Here is a 20,674-nt window from a genome sequence, read left to right as displayed (position 1 = left end):
GGGCATTGAAGATGAGACATGGCTGGGTCTTTCAGCATGACAATGATCCCAAACACACAGCCAGGGCAACAAAGGAGTGGCTTCTTAAGAAGCATTTCAAGGTCCTGGAGTGGCCTAGCCAGTCTCCACATCTCAACCCCATAGAAATTCTGTGGAGGGAGTTGAAAGTCTGTGTTGCCCAGCGACAGCCCCAAAACATCACTGCTCTAGAGGAGATCTGCATGGAGGAATGGGCCAAATAACCAGCAACAGTGTTAGGTTTTGTGTTGGTTTTCTTCTAGTGTGACTTGTCCCTGTGATTGCCCATTGATTTCACCTGTTGTGCCTCCTAGTGTATCCTCCAATCTGCATCCTCCTGTGCTCACCTGTTCCTCGTTGTGTCGTTACCCCTTGTCTGTGTGTGTGTATTTAAGCTCCCAGTTTCTTTTCACTCCTTGTTGCATCATTGTCTATGTCAATGTCGATGTTGAAGTCCTGTCCAAGCCCTCGTGTATTAGTCCCTCCGATAAAGTAAGTTTTGTTTGAACCTTGCATTTTTGATCCCCAGTACTTTTGGTTGTACTTTGTGCTTTTGTTAGTTATTATTAAAACATTTTTTTGAGTACACCGCCACCTGCCTTGCTGCCTTTTGTTTCCCTGCATTTGGGTCCACACCACCTGCCTGCCCGGTTTTCCTGACAAACATTGTGTGAAAAGCTTTTGAAGAGTTACAGAAAACGTTTGGCCTCCGTTATTGCCAACAAAGGGTGCATAACAAAGCATTGAGATGAACCAAATACTTATTTTCCACCATGATTTGCAAATACATTCTTTAAAAATCAAACAATGTGATTTTCTGGTTTTATTTTCCACATTCTGTCTCTCATGGTTGAGATTTACCCATGTTGACAATTACAGGCCTCTCTAATATTTTCGAGTGGGAGAACTTGCACAATTAGTGGTTAGGTGCATATTTAAATTTCCAAAACGTGAGAGCAGTTTCCACTCTTGTTATTCAAGTTTGTCTGCCAAGTGCCCCATGCAGGCAAACCAAAGAAGACACAAGTTTGGTGACCTGAGCTCTGGGAACATAAAGGATGCTGACTGGGCAAAACTGTTCTGAAAGATAAGATGGGATAGGAAAAAAACAAACAGACAGTCAGAGCTCCAGAACTGTACTGCCACTGAAAGCAGAGGAGTGAAAAAGAAAAATTAAGTGTTGACATTCATCATGAAGTACAGGACTGTAGTAATGTACACCGAAATTGGTTGCTTCGTCTCCTGCCTTTGTGGTTGGATCCTTGTGTGCTCCACCCTTCCCACGGAGTACTGGACTTTCTCTGAGGTGGGCAGTATTGTGCTGACCACCTCCAACTACTACTCAAACCTGTGGAGGGACTGCATCTCAGACACCACCGGGGTGTCCGACTGCAAAGACTACCCCTCCATGCTGGCTCTACCTGGTATGATACTGACAGTCCATGTTCTGCTTAGTTTAGAACTTTGGCAAATGTTTTGCAGCACTTTTAACCATGATAAATGGTTAGCTACTACATTCTAAATGTTTTATCATGATTTACCATGTTAGATTGTCAGCAGCGCGCTGTAAAATCTGGACTGGGTCAACTGCCATTTTACAATTTCAGACAGAAGTGAGTAGACAAAAAATTTACTATGTAAGAGTTGCATTACTTCAAAAAGTATTACTCAAGCAAGAGTGGTCGTGACAAAAAATTACTCAAGGACAAGTCCGCAGCACAATGTCATCTATATGAATTGTTTTTATTATATTGTATAATAACTAGGGCTGTCAAACGATTAAAATTTTTGATCGAGTAAATTACAGCTTAAAAAATTAGTTAATCGCAATTCAAAACATCTATAAAATATGCCATATTTTTCTGTAAATTATATATATATATTCTGTAAAATAAACTGTTGGAATGGAAAGATAAGACACAAGATGGATATATACATTCAACATACGGTACATAAGGACTGTAGTGGGCATTTCACTCTACTATCATTTAAATCTGTCTATGCTGTCCTCACTCCGAAGCGTCTACTTTTTCCAAAGCTAGACAGCTAGTGAACGACGCCTTAATAATTAGACTTCTTCCTTTTTCATCTGATTTATTAAAAAAATGGCCTCAAACCATTGTCCTCTTTAGACTGTCGTAAAACTACAAAAAAAAAGTACACAAGCATTGCATTAGCAACAACGTTAGCTTAGCACGCTATACAGGCTCACTAAACATAAACAAAAAGCGTCTCATACAAAAAATAATATAAAAAATATATAAAATATAAATATAACATATAAAAAATAACATTTCGCTTACCAACATAATATGTACATTCTTTATAACAACCATACTTACGGACAAATCTTGTCCAAGGATCATATAAGCACAACATTATCAGCCCGAGACGTCGTGCAGCCATATTGAACTGGATTGAAAACAATAAACCATGTCGCAAAGCGACCACAAGAGTTCGCTGTTGGACATCACAAAAAGCCTTGCTGTAAAACTTACCAAAAGGCAGAATACTTTCTGAGCGGGACATGTGCGTTAATTGCGTCAAATATTTTAACGTGATTAATTAAAAAAATTAATTACCGCGCGTTAACGCGATAATTTTGACAGCCCTAATAATAACTTATTACAAGATCATGTACTTAAAAAAAAAAAAAATCAAAATCAAAAAAATCATCGAATTCCGACTGGAAAAGTCCACAGAAATGAAACATCACCCTTCCAAGGAGCATGAGTGCCCTCTAGTGGAGAAAACACTTCCTACCTTGAGGTCTATGTCAAATACAGGTAATTTCCGGGTCATGAAGTACTCAATTTACATGATTTCGACTTTATGACGCCAGAGTCTCGTCCACCATTTGTCTCAAGTCGTGTTTTTTTTTTTTTTTTTTGAGTCGCTTAAACAGTACCTTTTTGTACCTCACATTATCTTATTAATTAACTTTACTTTATTAATATGACATGTTCTGTCCCCATTAAACTTCAAGTTGATCAGCTTGCAGAAAGCAAACAAGGCAGTTCTGCAACACACGTATGTACTTAAGAGTGTGACAATATCTCGATACGGCGATATATCGCGATATTTTGCAATCCGATGGGTTATCGATATGCTCCCGCCAAGAATCGATACTTTTATTTAACATATTGGCCATACAATGGAGTATGGATGCTGTAAACTGCTCAATGCTTGTTGAGCAATTCCTTGGCGGTCCACTAGGGGCGCTCGGGAGTGGCGGTGAGGGTAAAGTGCGCACAAGTTGTCTAGAGAAGAAGAGAGGGAGCTCCAAGTGGGTTGAAAAAATAAAAAAGCTCCGTGAGAACGGTGGAGGAAAAAATGAGAAAAATATCGCTACAAATCACACATGGGGACACACTTTAGATTTTACACCAACAAGAAAGGAAGTAAGGTGAACAAGGACTTTGCTGTATGCAAGAATTGTCTAAGAAAAATAAGTTTCACTGGGAGCTGGTGACGTAGTGGACACTGGAGTTTATGAGCTTCGCTTTCATCACTTGAGGTAAGAAAGTTTTGCAATGTAATTGACTTTTTAATTTACATGTATTATTTTGATGACATTTGGTGTTGAATGATATAAAATAAACCAGGACCCTAAACTGGATGAAAATGAATATCGAACAAGCCCACATGAATTTACCGATTTATTTGAGAACCAATTTCCATCTAGTTTACTACACAAACTGTTATTACTGTCATTTTGATACAATAAGCTATAAAAATGGTTTGAATAGGTTCCAAGATATATAGTGATGTGCATGATAATTACTGTAGCCTACATATTAAAAATAGGTAATTATTGAATTTTTAATTTCTATACATTCAATTCATATTTTTTTAAATTCAATACTTCCAACACAAAAAAAATCAGGATTTCAACTCAAACGCTATGAAGTACTAATATTTTTTGTTTTATTTTGTTGTTTTTAAGGTGAGGAAGACTGTGACTGAGCAAGTCTGACATCTTAAATGCTGAAGCAGATAGCGGAAGTGCTCAAACCAAGCAACAAAAGTCATATACGAAGAAAAGACCCACCAATTTTGTCATTGCCCCACTCCAAGCTCAACTGCTGACACCTACGGCACTTTTTATTTATTTATTTTTTTTAAGATTTAAAACTTTAAAGAAATTAAGGGTGCCATTCATCATGATCTCTCCAAGCGATATCAGTGGTCGTGGTTGGTTTCCTCTATATGTGCAGGGGCACAATTTGCAGTAGATTTATATTTTACAGCAATGTTGCACAGAAAAGGTTTCACTGTTTAATAAATGACTTAAACAGTATTTTTTTCTATTTTTAAATCTTTTTTTAAATTTTTTTTTTCGTTTCAACAGTTGTATCGTAGAATGTCATGTATCCAATTTCTGACCAATATATCGATAATCGCTGTATCGTGATATAATCGTTATCGTGAGCCTTGTATCGCGAATCGTATCGTATCGTGAGGTGCCCTGAGATTCCCACTCCTATATGTACTTATGCCTAAATTGTAAGAAATCGACCGAAATAGGTCTTTCAGGACCGATACTGATATTTAATAGTCAGGAGGGCCAATAAGCAATTTTTGGAGGCGATATTAATTTGCAGTAAAAGTGTAAAAATGGGCGTAAAAATTTAAATAATGCAAACACTGAACTTCGTTAAAATGCCTAAATCATTTGATTGAATCACACAAATAGAAAATAATAGCCCCAGAAGTGCCTGAATTTCCTAGACTCAGAAGCGTCCCTTAATAAAATAAGTAATAATAATAAATAATCTTGAATAGAGGGTTAAATAAATAGCTCTCTGTAAATTTTCCACAGAAAAGAAAGTCCTGATGACCTCGTCTAAGTATCATTTAGCAAGATACTAAACCCCACGTTGCCTCTGGTGCTGCGTCACCAGTAGATAAATGAGAGTGAAATAAATAAATATTGAAATAAAAAAATATATATTGGAACAAAAAAATAAATGTTGAAATAAATAAATAAAAATGGAATTTAAATTGAAATAAATGATTAAAAATTGAAATATAAATTAGAATAAATAGATAAACAATGAAAAATATCAATAATAATGGAAAAAATATAAATTGAAATAAATAACTATAAATTGGAATAAATAAATAAAAAGTGAAAAATAAAAATATAAATTAAAATAAATATAAATTGAAATAAATAAATATTTAAATGAATAAATGTTGAAATAGGAAAAAGAATAAAGCATTTTAATGACACTTTTAATTATGTATTTAATTGTTTATTTATTTATTTAATTTTTGCGCTCCTGGTCCTCCATATTTGAGAGCCTTAAAAAGGTGGAAAGGCACAATACAAGTGTAACTCCATTTACCGTTACCATTTAACCAATCAGCAGACGGGGTAAATACTAGTGCATGAGACAGCAAGCAGGAGAGAGAGGCGTGGCTGCATCTGAGCCGAAATAACACAGTTTTAAAGATTTTTTTTTTCATATCGGCCGGTCGGATTAAAAGAAAAGGCCGAAACTGATACACGTCAAATTTCCAAATATCAGTGCCGATAATTGGCCCGGCCGATAATCTGTCTATATCAACTAAATTGCCTAACAAAAGTCCGCTAGCATGAATGCGAACGTATTTACAAATCTCATAGCAAATCGTTCACACATAACTCCACAAAGTGTCGCTCTAAACTTAATAACAAATGCATACACAAACACACAGTATAATAGCTGAAACAACTTACAGCCTGATGTGGGCCAAACCAAAGTGCAGCTGTCTGTCCTTCATCCATGTCAGACGACTCTGCTCCTCAATCATACAAGGCTACAGTCCAGCCAGCCTCAATGCTCAGAGGCGTAGCAAGGGTCCCTGGGGGCCCCAGGCAACAACTAACATGGGGACCTTCGAGCGTGTGCAAGTAACGGGGACAGTTGGAATTGGAGCAATAGCATATTTAATAAAAGTCTAATAACGCCTAAGCGCTTTTTAGGACACTCAAAGTGCCCCCCCCCCATTGCATGATTCATAAAAGTGGCGAAAATTTAGCACTTTGCACTGACTCATATGGAAGTACTTATATTCGTTCATGGACGCACACATTTTAACAGGTGGCCGTCCTCTGCACGAAATGCGCACCTTACGCCTATTCTCGCTCCTAGAATACGCAGCCCTTGTGACGTAGGACAATAACAGGACTGGTTGCTATGGGAACGTAAGCATACCCAAGCAGCGGTTGCGCTAGACTTTTTCGTTGTGTGTCATTTTGACTGACAGTGTCATAAAAATCCGGTCATAATCTATTTTTACCCGTCACTTACATTTTTAAAATGATAATAATGACATATTCAATAGTATTTAGTTTTCATTCATTTTTAATTAATATTCCGTCCGAACAAGCTTAACAAGAGGCAAACAGACAGCGGAGTGCACCAATCAGCGACAGGCAGACGTGCCGTTAGCAAAGCGACGAGGGCAGGACGAGGGACTTGCGCGCGGAAGTAAACATACGAGGAGAACGGAGTTTATTCAACATGGCTAGCGCGAGACAGACTGTTGTCAATGACTCGTGTCGATGTGTTTTAGCTCATTTAAAACTGAATTTACCGCGGGTTGGAACATATTCTCGGCTCTCCTGTCGCCATCCGTGTTGATGTAGAGACCACTTTCGGCGCGCAAGAGTGACGTTGCTCGTGAAGAACACGTCACGCAAATTAACAAATCTGATTTGTCGATTGATTTTGTACCTACTCGAGAGGCTGTGTCCCAGACTTTTCTCTCAGTGTTTGAAAAATACAGGGAGAACAGTCTGGCCGTGCCAGGCAAACACTCAGTTGCCTTGACATTTTTCCGAGTAAGGCCAACGACGTCATGTGTCAAGAGAGACAATAGCTAATTAATATGCTCACTCGCCACCCTGTGGTCTGGGGTGTGAATTGCAACCTGTCAAAATGACGGATGGACTTCAGTTTTTTCCGTCACCGTTTTAAAAAAACGGTCAACGACGGAAAATATTCGGTTAACGCAAACCCTGTACCCAAGGAACCTTGCTAAAAGGAGTATTAAAATTGCTAATAAAATTGTTTAGGATTGTTTTAGATGCATATGTTATATTTTTCTTATAGAGTATTTGACGAGGAATACGATAGACCCATTAATAGACTTTTTTGGAAAAATCCCCATTTCTTTAAGTAGTCACATGAATAATGAGGTGGCCTTTGAAAATCAACGTAAAACAACTCAGCAAGGACTTTTCAGAGAGTACTTGGTGAGTCACTCTTAAAACAGTCATGTGGTATTGATAGCTGGTTGGACTTTCTTAAACATGTATAGTCTATGTGACATGGTTTGTGCTGACTGGGATAGATAACACAATCGTTAGATAATCTGCCAAATGATTCCATGGTATTGAACCACTCCCTACACTTGTCGCTGCGACAGTGCAGTAAAGCTGCATGTGCTAAACATGTTGGCCCACTGGGGGCCCCTGCTGGCTGGGGGCCCTAGGTAAATGCCTGGTTTGCCTAATGGGACGTGACGCCTCTGCCAACGCTGCCACCAGAGGGCAGTAAATTCTCCACCATTAAACAAAATACAGTACAGTGGTACCTCTACATACAAAGTTAATTCTTTCTAGGACCTTGTTTGTAAGTCGAAATGGTCGCATGTTGAGCATGATTTTCCCATAACAATACATTATATATCCATGAATTTGTTCCACAGCCCGAAAACCTACACTAAATTCTTAATACTGATGTTACTATTGCAGATATCACTTACAAAGAGCAAAAGTAATAAATTATGAATAAAAATAAAAATAATTTTTTACGGCGCTTTAAAGGCACCGCGTGATTGAACAGGCCGCGGTGATCATAGGACTTGTTTTGTTCTTTGTTGTTTTGTTCTGATTGGCAACATGGAGTCATGTGATTACTATTGCGACGTTTCATTGGTGAAACTAGGCATCTCTGGCAAAAATATAGCAAATCTAATTTGCAAAATAAAGAAGAAAAATGTAACGACTCTGGTGTAGCCAAGTAAAAAGTATTAATGTGGTAAAACTACTCTTAAAAGTAAGTGAATTTTTCTCAAAGTTACACAAGTAAATGTAAAGCATGACTACCTACCACTCATTATGCATGATTTCCTTGCAGCGTTCCTGCACGCCTGCCGAGCTTTGGCAGTCTGTGCAGTCATCACTGGCTTCTTTGGTGGCGTTCTCACCCTAATTGGAATGAAGTGCACCAAAATAGGCGGATCAGAAATTGCAAATGCAAGAGTGACCTTTGCGGGAGGAATCACCTATCTGGCTTCAGGTAAATTAAGCACCACTTTTTACTTACAGTGAGGCAAATAAGTATTTAGTCAACTACCAATTGTGCAAGTTCTCCTATTTGAAAAGATTAGAGAGGCCTGTAATTGTCAACATGGGTAAACCTCAACCATGAGAGCCAGAATGTGGGAAAAAAAAAAATGAAAATCACATTGATTTTTAAAGAATTTATCTGCAAATCATGGTGGAAAACGCCGGATTTATGTTGAAAAAGTACGAAAGCTGCACCGCACAAAAACAGGAAGGATTGCCTCAGGAGTGATTTGTTCAAGGATTCAAGGTCATTTATTATATTTTTCGTTTTTTCACAAGAATTTTCAATGTAAAAAGCTCTTTGTTGTAAGGCTGCTGCCACATTGTCTAACAGACTAGCATCATTTTTCCACATATTTATATAAAATAAATGCTAACTGCGCTTTTTTTTTTTTTTTGCTTTTAATAAAGAATCAAGACTGTTTACATCCATATCTATAAAGAATTCAGGGATTTAAGCATTTATTCACAAGAATTTTCACCGGAAAAGCTCTGTTTACATCTTATTTACATGATAAGGATTTCTTTGTGTCAATCGGAAACCATCAGTCAGAACGAACCAAATTCACGTGTGGAGTCCCTCAAGGGTCAATTCTTGGACCACTCTTATGTAACATCTATATGCTTCCCTTAGCTCAGATAATGGAACAGTATGACATCTCCTATCACGCCTATGCAGATGACACACAACTGTACATTTCTGTGTCCCCACATGATTATAGTCCGTTATTCTCCCTGAGTAAATGCATTCATCAAATCAATGAATGGATGTGCCAGAATTTGGAGAAGACAGAGGTGATCATTTTTGGGCCAAAAAAGGAAAGGTCAAATATAAGCAGGCAACTTAGCACAATGTCACTTACAGCTACAAATCAAGTCAGAAACCTTGGCGTAATTATTGACTCAGACCTAAAATTTGATAGCCATCTAAAGTCCGTCACTAAATCTGCTTATTACCACCTAAAAAATATAACCAGAATTAAGGGGCTTCTGACTCAACAAGACATGGAAAAACTTATGCATGCATTCATTTGCAGCAGATTGGACTATTGCAACGGTATATTTACAGGTCTTGATTAAAAATCAATCAGGAAGCTGCAGCTAGTACAGAATGCTGCAGCCAGAGTCCTCACAAATACAAGGAAGCTGGACCACATTACACCGGTTTTGAAATCGCTACACTGGCTTCCTGTGAGTCAAAGGATAGACTATAAAATACTACTGCTCGTCTACAAAACACTTAATGGCCTTGGACCAAAATACATGCTTGATTTGTTAGATTCCTATGAGACATCTAGACCCCTAAGGTCGTCTGGAACCAGTCTCCTGCATGTTCCAAGAACAAGAACCAAGCAGGGTGAGGCAGCATTTAGTTATTATGCTCCTCACCTCTGGAACAAGTTACCTGAACGTCTGAAGTATGCTCAAACTGTTAGCTCTTTTAAATCAGGGCTTAAAACGCTTTTGTTTAGCACTGCATATCCATAACTGTCTATATATTTCAATCTACTTGCTTTCTATTCCTCTTGTGCTTATCTCCATTGCTGATTTCAATTATTAGTAGTTGTAGTAGTTTTTGTTTTATTTTTATTCTATTTGTGATTAAATGCTATTTTTATGTATAATTTTATTTCCGATTTTGATTGTCTTGGTTTTAACGTTGTATTGATTTAAATGTGATTTTTATGATCTTCATGTGATGTAAAGCACTTTGAATTGCCTTGTGTTGAATTGTGCTATATAAATAAATTTGCCTTGCCTTGCCTTACATAAGGCGACCGCCACATTGACTAACAGACTAGCATTGTACTTTGACATATTTACGTAAAATAAATGCTAAGTCTTTTTTTTTTTTGCTTTTAACCAAGAATCGAGACTGTTTTACGTCCATATCTATAAAGAATTCAGGGATTTAAGCATTTATTCACAAGAAATTTCACCGGAAAAGCTTTGTTTAGAAATGGCGGCCGCCACATTGACTGACAGACTATCATCGTACTTCAACATATTTACGTTACATAAATGCTAACGCAACAGTCTTTGCTTTTAACCAAGAATCGAGACTGTTTTACTTCCATGTCTATAAAGAATCCAGGGATTTAAGCATTTATTCACAAGAATTTTCAACAAAAAAGCTCTGATTCCACTCGGTCAGCTTTGATGGCCACGCCAACAATGCAGGCCCCCTATTAATCGGCCCCACGCCCCGTCATTATCATTATAAAGTCTATGAATACAGTTACATAAAAGTGAACTTAAATACAGTAACAAAGTACTTTCATGTCGTAAAATTCCACCATTGCTTTTGGCCAAAAATAGAAAGAATGAAATGAAAAAAAAAATGGATGCTTTATCTTTGTGCTAGGCTTCTGTGGTATGATCACTTACTCGTGGTGGGCCAACAGAGTCATCACAGAATTTCTTGACCCCAATTTCAGAGCTCAAAAGTAAGTATATTTGCAGAAAAACATGTGTATGCTTGTTTGGGTGAAAATATATATCATAAACCATTTACATCAAAAATCAGATTTGAGCTTGGAGCTGCAGTTTTCGTCGGCTGGGGAGGTTCTGTCCTCTTGCTCTCTGGTGGGACGGTGTTAAGTTACTTTTCTGGAAAAGAAGGCCTTCCATCAAGGTAAAAAAAAATATATCCTATATATACTGTATATATACAGTATACAGAGTATATGGCGGAAAACACTCAGGTGACTGGAGGTGAGAGCATGCGAGAGCAGAATTAAAGACGCCATGATTTTAACGAGATATTATCGCTTACTTACCTTGTTTCAATCCAAAAACTCCATGTAGCATGTATCACCGAGTGTCAAAACACAGATGTGAATGGCCACAGCCGGATTTTTGGGGGATTTTATGGGTGAAACATGGTAATATAACAAGGGTCGCGATGCAGAAATCGCAGACATCAAGGAGTGGTCGAGATGTTCTTTTTCATATATTTACACTTTTAAACGTTCCCCCCCCCCCCCAATTTTTCTGTTTTTGGATCAATTATTTATCATCTAAAATTTTGGGGAAAATGCGACAGTAACGAAAACAATACAATTAAGCAATAGTTATGCGGTGGACATCTGTGACTTTTTTACAGACGCCAATTTTTTCATTGTGACAAAATAAATGTGAATAATTTTTTGAAGTCGTTTTTTTTTTTTTTTAACTAAAGATTAAACATCAATTAATGATTCTAAGCTAAAAATGACAGACATTTCAAATAATAAATATGATTACTTACCTTCTTTTTATGGCTAGGTTGAAACAAAAACGGTTGCACTACGTCTGTAAACAGGGGTTTCCAGGGTAAAACGGACAAATTAAAAATAGTTTGGGGGCTTATTGTGCCATGAATCTGCTATGGAAGCATATAACGTATTGTTCTATCGAACACAACAGTTCTTCTGGCATAAAATACAGCAGTTTATTTTAAAGAGGGTTGCAAGAGCAGAAACTGCTTTTTCACTCTTGTGTTTTCCGCCATATAATTCTAATTTGATACAGCTTTTCACTGATGCAATAAATCTTCAAATCTGTTCCTTGTACAGTTCTTCAAACCGCCCACGGCGACCAGCCACTTACGCCACCGCCCGGACCCGAAAGTCCTACATGCTGCCACCTACCTCCTCCAGGGTGACTCTGGGGCCACCGCTGTTTTATGAGGGCAGGAAGAGTCGACAAAGCAGAGTTGCAACAAAGACGACCGCCACCTTCAGCAGGGATGACTTTGTTTGAGTAAAAGTGTTTTTTAAAGCAATGTTATCCTGATTTTTGACCATTGAGATTGGACAAAAAAATTAAGTGTGTACTTCTAACATAAACGTGTTGGAACTTACAATACACCATAATATTGATTTATAGTTTGTGTATTGTTATTGTGCTTGATTTGGAAATTACCTTATTCACGCTTCCGATTTGCTCAAATAATATAGGTTACAGCCATGGTTGCCAGATGGTAAAGAGTCTCCAGTCCAGTCACTGCGTAAAACATGGCCAGTTTGATAAAAACCAACCTAAATGACAACCGTGTTTTTCCATACAACTTATATATTTTAATTATATAACCAAAAAACAATTGAATCAACAGTGGGAGACACTTTGTGGCGGAACTGCCACCACTCTGACCTTCGTGCCGTCCGAGTTGCGTGACATCCGAGTTGCGCCAAACTGCGAGGGCCCATTCAGTCCTGCTTGCAGGCCTAGTTTGATATTAACAATCAACAGTGGAAGACACATTGTCGAGAAAGCATGCTGTTTCCCCAATAAGCATTATGGGAGATGTACACTGCTGGCCAAAAGTATGGGCAACCCTGCAATTCTGTCAGATAGTGCTCAATTTCTCCCAGAAAATGATTGCAATTACAAACGCTTTGCTAATAATATCTACATTTATTTTGCTTGCAAAGAAAAAACACAAAAGAGAATGGGGGAAAAAAATTAAATCATTGTCACTTTACACAAAACTCCAAAAATTGACAGGACAAAAGTATTGTCACCCTTTAAAAAAAAAATCGTGTAATGCTTCTCTAATTTGTTTAATTAACAGCACTTGTGACTAACCTCTAGCACATAAGAGAGGGTGGCAATAACTAAATCACACTTGCAGCCAGTTAAAATGGATTAAAGTCGACTTAACCTCTGTCCTGTGTCCTGGTGTGTACCACATTGGTCTTCTTTCTTGTCTCTATGCTCAAAGAACTGTTTGAGGACTTGAGAAGCAAAACGGTGAGGAAGCATGGGCAATATCAAGGCCACAAGTCCATCTCCAAAGACCTGAATGTTCCTGTGTCTACCGTGTGCAGTGTCATCAATAAGTGTAAAGCCCACGGCAGTGTGGCTAAACTCCCTAGATGTGGACAGAAAAGATATTGACGAGAGATTTCGACAAAATATTGTGCGGAAAGTGGATAAAGAACCTTGACTAACATCCAAACAAGTTCAAGCTGTCCTGCAGTCCGAGGGTACAACAGTGTCAACCCGTATTACCCGTCGGCGTTTGAATGAAAAGGGACTCTATGGTAGGATACCCAGGAAGACCCCACTTCTGACCCAGAGACATAAAAAAAACCAAGCTGGAGTTTGCCAAAACTTTATACCTGAGTAAGTAAAAAACGTTTTGGAAGAATGTTCTCTGGTCAGATGAGACAAAAGCAGAGTTTATTAGGAGAAGGCATCAAAATAGAGTTAAGAGGATAAAAAACGAGGTCTTCAAAGAAAAGAACACGGTCGCTACAGTCAAACATGGCTGAGGTTCCCTGATGTTTTGGGGTTGCTTTGCTACCTCTGGCACTAGACTGCTTGACCGTGTGCATGGCATTATGAAGTCTGAAGACTACCAAAAATTTTGCAACATAATGTAGGACCCTGTGTGAGAAAGCTGGGTCTCCCTCAGAGGTCATGGGTCTTCTAGCAGGACAATGACCCAAAACACTGTTCAAAAAGCACTAGAAAATGGTTTGAGAGAAGCACTGGAGACATTTAAAGTGGCCAGCAATGAGTCCAGACCTGAATCCCATACAACACCTGTGGAGAGATCTGAAAATGGCAGTTTGGAGAAGGCACCCTTCAAATCTCAGAGACCTGGAGCAGCTGGCCAAAGAACAATGGTCTAAAATTCCAGCAGGGCATTGTAAGTCTCATTGATGGATACCGAAAGCGGGTGTTCACAGTTATTTTGTCTAAAGGTTGTGCTACCAAGTATTGCGCAGAGGGTGCCAATACTTTTGTCCGGCCCATTTTGGGAGTTTTGTGTAAAATGATCATGATTTAATTTTTTTTCCCATTATCTTTTGTGTTTGTTTTTAACTGCAAACAAAATAAATGAAGCTAGTACTACTAAAGCATTTGTAATTGCAATCATTTTCTGACAGAAATTGAGCATTATCTGACAGAATTGCAGGGTTGTGAATACTGATGGCCAGCAGTGTGTATCGTGAACCCCCCAAAAATCGCAACGTCAGGTTTTTCCTACATCGTTCAGTGCTAACAGGAAGTGACTTGTAAATGCCCCAAAATCGACAAGAAGTGATCCACAAATCACCCAAATTCAACAGAAAGTGACCCAAAATCATCAGGAAATGATGTGAAATGCCCCAAAATCAACTCCTTGGCTGCCTTTGACGACCATAGTCCAAGCCGTTTGAAGTGGGAGGGTACATTCGTTCTTTTGCTGCAATCCCTCACACTTCTCATGGATTGGACATCTATAAATTATAAACCCATTTCAACTCATAGCAGAAGGTGATATAACGACTGTACATAAAAAGCAACAGCAAAGTCATGTAATGTTTGTAAGAATTTCTTTACAGACATGAATTCACCAATTCTTCAAAAAAAAAAAATGCAATTCTTGCAAAAATATTTCTCTATAGAAAAATACATAAAGGTTCATTTTAACAATGGATTATTAACAAGTGCTTGACAGATTTATTAGATGAACACTATTATTTGCTTCAATCAGGGGTGCCAAAACCGGTCCTGGTTTTTGTTGCTACCGATCGAGGACACACCGTTTAACCAATGAGGTTTTTGCTAAAACAAGCAGCACCTGACTACAATCAACTGATTAAACTTGTAGCACACCAGATTGGTGCAAAGGTGTCGTCCTGTTTTGTTGGAAAGAAATCCTGCACCCAGTACGGCTCGATGTGGAATAGTTTAAAGACCCCTGGCTTAATGATACCTGCCATTGTTTTTTTTTTTTTTTTTTTTTTTTAAAATACAGTGGTACCTTGACATACGACATTAAAGTTGAATCGTCATTTGTCTCGACATATTAAATTTTTGAAATACGATGATTTACGATAGCGTCGCAATTTCCCGCAAGACTGACGCATGGTGGATTTTCTTGTGAGAGAAATCAACATGGCTCCCAAGAAGGTTAGTGCAGGTGGTGAAAAAAAAAGGAGGAAATGTGACGCTTAGTCGCTTACCATTGAAGATAGGATTGAAATGATAGAAAAATATGAGCGTAGTGTGGGTGTTAAAATCGATATTACTCGGTTATCGAGTTAATTACAGCTTAAAAATTAATTAATCGTAATTAATCACAATTAATTGCAATTCAAAACATCTCTAAAATATGCCATATTTTTCTGTAAATTATTGTTGGAATGGAAAGACACATGACGGATATATACATACAACATACTGAACATAAGTACTGAATTTGTTTATTGTAACAATAAATCCACAAATGGCATTATTAACATTCTTTCTGTTAAAGTGATCCACGGATAGAAAGACTTGTAGTTCTTAAAAGATAATTGTTATAGTTACAAGTTATAGTAATTTTATATTAAAACCCCTCTTCATATTTTCGTTTTAATACAATTTGTAAAATTTTCAATCAATAGTAGAGTTAATATAATAATAATAGGAATAAAAATAACAATAATAAAAATAGAGTGACCAAAGTCTAAGTTTTACGTGTATTTTGCATAGCTATTTTGATATGGAATGCCAGTTCATTTTCCATTGTTGTTTAACTGTGTGTCAGAATGGGGCTTCATTACTATAGACTGAAGTGCTTTTCTTTTTGTGAACATTATTTTTTTGGGGAGAGATAGGAATATTATTTTTGTTGTGCTTATCTTACCCAAAATACAACAAGAGACACATAATTGCCACTAAAAGAAAGAAAACTTACCGAAATATGTGTGGAGCACAAATAGCAATTTGCATTGCATTGTGAATACAGCATGAACGTCTCACAACTACTGATTCTCCCACATTTAGAAGAATTAACATGAGTATGGAATGGCGCTGCCCCCAAGCGGCTGGTGGCGTTCTCTTCTCTCTTAATGTCCATAAACGGCCTCATTGTAATCTGTTTGAGGCAATGTGCAAGCGGGTCATTTAGTGCATGCGTTAATTGCGTCAAATATTTTAGCGTGATAAATTTTAAAAAATTAATTAACGCCCGTTAACGCGATAATTTTGACAGCCCTAATAATTATATTATATATAGATTATTTTATTAAATAAAAATGCACGTTGATACGACGCACATAAAGGTAACTTCCATTTCAAAAAATCGTTAGAAAGTTGCATGGGGGGGTGTATGCGGCAGCCATGGTTCCCTCCCAGGTCCGCCCGGCCGGAGCCGCGTCTCCCTGTACTGGGTGCCGGGGAGGTGCCCTCTGGTGCCATACCACGCGCCCCTCTTGGCCCGGGGGTGGGTTGTGGGGGGTGCGCTTCCCTCCCCTTGGTCTGTTTCCGGCCCTGTCCGCCTCCCTAGGCCGTGGCGGCCGCGGCTGCCCCCCGGCCGGCGGGGTCGTTGGCGGGGCCTCTTGGGGCCCGCGGGGCCTAGGGTGAGGCTTGCTGTCCCTTGCCGGTGGGGTGGACGCCCCCTGGTCGCCGGCGCTTGGTGTGGCGCCTGCTCGGGGTGCGGGGTGGGTGCTCGGTGGGTGGGAGGGGGGTGGGCGGTCGCGGAGGCGCCGTGGGTGGTCTGGGGCGGGGATTGATCGGGGCCCTGACGCTTCTTCCGCCCTGGGGCCGGTGGTTCTGGTGGACGGGGCCACGCCCGCGGGAGCCTGCCTCTTAACTCACGCACTTCTCACTTCGGCACTGTAAATATTTTTCACCCTGGCACTTACATGCTCATACATTTCTCCGGGGAGAGTTGGGACGGGGCTTTACAGTCCCAGCCCGACTCCCCCCTGTTTTTAATGCACCACACACCAAGGTTGTGGGATGGTTGGGACCTGTTGGGGGAGGGGGGGGGGGGCCTCACGGCTGCCTCCTCACCACAGGCCCCGCCATCCCTGCACCTTTTTTAAATGCACCACACACATCATACTCCGCAGGAGAGCTCCGGCAAAGGGCGGTGGGACGGGCGGCTGGACAGAAACTCCATGCTGCGGTCCCACTGCCCCAAGCCAAGCTCTCCTATTTTAATGCATACATTGCACTACCCTCCCCTCACACCCCCATCATGGTGCTGGGTGATGGCTGCCAGTCGGGAACCTGGCAGCCACAGTAATAGGGTGGTAGGTGGGTCCCACACTTTTTCTATATGGCGTGGCTCCCGGGGTGTGGCCTCCCCTCTGCCTCGGCTGCCGGCCGTGGGAGTGGGTTGGGGGGTCGGGTCTCCGATCTTGCATCGCCCCGTGGCAGTTCCTGGGCGTTCTCCTGCCTCCGCCTTCCCCTCTCTTCTCTGGCTGGGCATCCGCCCTGCGCTCCGTCGCGGGTCGCTGGTTGGGCGCCGGTGTATCAGCGGGGTGTCGCCTGCACCGGCGGGGGACCCTGCCTTGCCTGGGGCTTGGTGGGCCGCTGGGGGTCCCGTGGCGTGCCGTTCCGGTTGGGGGGCTGTGGCTGTGGCTCATGGCCCGGGTGGGCGGGCGGGGGTGGGTGTAGGCGTGGGTTTGGTGATGCGTCCCCTCCTGCCATCCCTGAAGGCCGGTTGATGGGCACACGGGTGGCCCGGGGGACCACCCTGGGTCCCGGGGGGGAGACGGTGGCTCCTTTGCTGGGCGGCGGGAGGAGGGATGGGCTGCGCATGGTTCCCCCGCCCGCCCTCCCTCCCCGGGCTGGCTGGGTGGGGGCCGTGGCCCTAGGTTGGCGCCCGCGCTGTTTCTCCGCCCGTCTGCGTGGCTGTCGCGCGCCCGGTGGGGCTTGCGTGCTGCTGGATGTGGTAGGGCATGCTCGGGTTGGGGGTTCCGGTGCCGGGATTGGCGATGTGGCGGCGTAGGGTTGGTCGCCAACGGGCTTACACTCATAAGAGATTCACACGATTACTGGGTTCTAGATCACAGAACTGATTTGTGTACACGCTACCCCTTTCAATCACTTAGCTTATAGTCTTATAGACACCCCCACCCCCATTCTCCTCTTTCACTGGCCAATTGGCCCCCACATGGTGTAAACCGGAAATACATCTCGCTGACGATAGCACCAGCATATTAGTAACTAGTTTAGATGTTCAATGTATTTCTTGTTGTTGTTTGTGTATGTGTTTCTTTTCTTTCTTCTCTTGTATTTCTTTTCTTCTGTCCCCCCATAATCCCTTCCTGTTCGCTGCTTTGTCATAATAAAAAGGTATTTTGAATGATCACAATGGGAGTATGTCAGACTCTCCATGTGAAACATTAAAACTGTTCAGAATCCGGGCACTTAGACTTCCATTCTCTGTGTCAAACAGATGAACAGGACAGGTTTAAAAAAAAAAAAAAAAAAAAAAAAAAAAAAAAAAAAAAAAAAAGAAAGTTGTATGGACTTACAATCCGCTAGCTTGTTGTTTCTTGTTGTCTTCGAAAATTATACTTGGGTGACGGCGCTTCAAGTGTTCGTTCATAACCGACGTGATACCGTGGTATGCGAGCTCAGCTTAGCAAAGAGTACACACAGTGGCACCCTCCATATTTTCCTTTAAATTGTTCCAGGCTCTGGCTATTCTGGTCCTCTTTTTTGGCTTTATGCCACTTTCACGTGTCACCAATTCTGCCCTTTTTGGCAATTGGCAGTGTTTTCAACTCCTCGCCATAGAGAGGAGTGAAGCGACGATTCACTTGGCTCGTTGTCGTCGGTCCGGCCCATGTCCTCCTCAGGAAGGCGGCTGCATGCATAAAAACACCAAGAGGCGTCGGATGGCTCTTTATGGATACTTTTATTGACCAAAACAAAAATGTAGGGGGTACAGCCACTTAACTCCGCGCTACCCGCGCACTTTCCCAAATCACCGATCTCACTCCCTCTCTCTCGCTCCCTCTCTCTCGCTCGCCCACTTTCTTCCTCTTTGCTCAATCTGACAATGCGGGTCACATTGAAATAACAGCGGTCCCCTTGGGGTAGTTAGTAACAACCGCTTGCATCGCAAGCGCCCGCCATTCTAAACTTTATCCACATATAATTTTTTTTTTCACCCGTCATTACTCGTCGACGGTATGTTTTGCCCGTCGACACATTTAGGTCATCGATGACGTCGACTAGTCGGGACAGCTCTACTTATTTCAATGCAAAAAACACTGTCTTATATTCGGGCCAATACGGTACTTTACTGGGAAAAGAATCCCTAAGGTATACAGACGAGACACCTCCTCTGCACGACACATTGTTGGGAACCCTTGAAAAAAAACAAATCTGTAAGTTTGCACATATTAACAGAGGGTCTGATATCATTTCGATGTGTTTATTGTCCTAGTTTGTTGTCAGTTATGTGAAGCGAAGCAACACGTTTTTGTGCTAAGCTAAAATAGCCACTTCATATGATTTGCTCATAACTGAGCTAAGCGACATGTGCCTTCTTCTTCGTGGTATTCGTCAGCCATTTTTTCCGGTTGGCAGTCAGGGCATCGAAAATTGGCATGGAAATGAAAAAATTTGAACGGTTCCGGGAGAACCGGAGTGTTAGTCCCGGATCCCTTCGATGCTCGATGCCCAACCATAGTGATGAATGCCTTTATTTTGGCGCAGGTAGTGAGTAAGAGCGTATGTACACAAGACGAATAACGTATTTGCACACACACAAAAAAGAGCGCATTTGCTCACGAAGAAGGCAGGAGGGAGGGAGAGAGGGAGAGAGGGAGAGAGGGAGAGAGAGAGAGAGAGAGAGAGAGAGAGAGGGAAAAGATTACAGTTTAGCTTGCTGTCAAGCTAGGACTTAGCTCCAATGTCTTTATGAGGACAGAAAAATGATGTACATTACATGTTTTTGAATAGTTCTTTTGAGATTTAGAGGGTATTTCGGGGTACTTGAAGGATTAATTCCGATTTACGAGGAAATTTGGGTTACGTCACCAGAGTGGGACCGGAACTCCTTCGTAAACCGGGGACTACCTGGAATCGGATTTGCATTTATAATTTAATGGTTTTGCTATGTGTAATTGCTGTTTGTAATTGTACCTGTGGTGTTTATGATAGTGTAGGATCGAATTATAATGTATTCTTTTCGGGAAAATCACGCTCGACAAATGACCATTTCGACTTACAAACCAGGTCCTGGAACGAATTAAATTCGTATGTAGAGGTAGCACTGTATTTATACACGTAAAGGGTCTGTGATTGAAGTCAAATGATTGATGCCAGAATATAAAAAGTATTGTCATCTACAAATAACATGTTACTTTCAAAAAATAGAAAATGGCAAAACAGTAAGGCACACTATTACTTCCTGATAGACAGCAGATTATTTACTAGGGGTGCAACGGTTCAGTTAGCCCACGGTTCGGTTTGAACCTCGGTTTTGGGATCACGGTTTCGGTTCGGTTTCGGTTTGTGTTTTGCTTTTTTTTTTTTTTTTTTTTTTTTTTTTAAACTGCCTTTATTTTGCTTTAAAAAAAAATGAAATAAACACTTAAAATGTAA

The 20,674-nt window shown here is 40.7% G+C and overlaps 3 protein-coding genes across 10 annotated transcripts in view; 1 reads left to right on the top strand and 2 right to left on the bottom strand.

Moving 5' to 3' along the window:
* Positions 1–1,153: 1,153 nt before the first annotated feature.
* On the top strand, positions 1,154–16,371 carry cldn10d (claudin 10d). Its single transcript, XM_057826306.1, has 5 exons — positions 1,154–1,442; positions 8,151–8,312; positions 10,728–10,809; positions 10,890–10,997; positions 11,920–16,371. Exons 1-5 carry the CDS (start codon positions 1,211–1,213, stop codon positions 12,104–12,106), a joined length of 771 nt encoding a protein of 256 aa, XP_057682289.1. The 5' UTR covers positions 1,154–1,210; the 3' UTR covers positions 12,107–16,371.
* dzip1 (DAZ interacting zinc finger protein 1) overlaps positions 5,587–20,674 on the bottom strand; it is a 59,404-nt gene continuing 44,316 nt past the window's right edge. For 4 of the 8 annotated variants that reach the window (XR_009061769.1, XR_009061771.1, XR_009061770.1 and 1 more), the window contains 4 exons: positions 12,497–12,570; positions 12,269–12,349; positions 11,995–12,081; positions 5,590–10,972 (listed from right to left, as the gene is read on the bottom strand). Coding sequence is in view for 1 of the 8 variants with exons in the window: in XM_057826273.1 (XP_057682256.1) it covers positions 12,347–12,349; positions 12,497–12,570 (77 nt within the window). In the remaining 7 variants the exon portion in view is untranslated. Of the gene's footprint in view, positions 12,350–12,496; positions 12,571–20,674 lie in introns of all 8 variants that reach the window. The other 4 variants (XR_009061775.1, XR_009061777.1, XR_009061774.1 and 1 more) reach the window with 3 other exon arrangements.
* On the bottom strand, positions 12,739–18,517 carry LOC130909607 (proline-rich protein 2-like). Its single transcript, XM_057826292.1, has 2 exons — positions 16,020–18,517; positions 12,739–13,217 (listed from the first exon to the last, which is right to left on the bottom strand). The coding sequence occupies exon 1, from the start codon at positions 18,088–18,090 to the stop codon at positions 17,305–17,307; it is 786 nt and encodes a 261-aa protein (XP_057682275.1). The 5' UTR covers positions 18,091–18,517; the 3' UTR covers positions 12,739–13,217; positions 16,020–17,304.

Source organism: Corythoichthys intestinalis, chromosome 2, assembly GCF_030265065.1.
Source record: "Corythoichthys intestinalis isolate RoL2023-P3 chromosome 2, ASM3026506v1, whole genome shotgun sequence".
Taxonomy (NCBI): domain Eukaryota; kingdom Metazoa; phylum Chordata; class Actinopteri; order Syngnathiformes; family Syngnathidae; genus Corythoichthys; species Corythoichthys intestinalis.
This window is presented reverse-complemented; position numbering and strand designations above follow the sequence as displayed.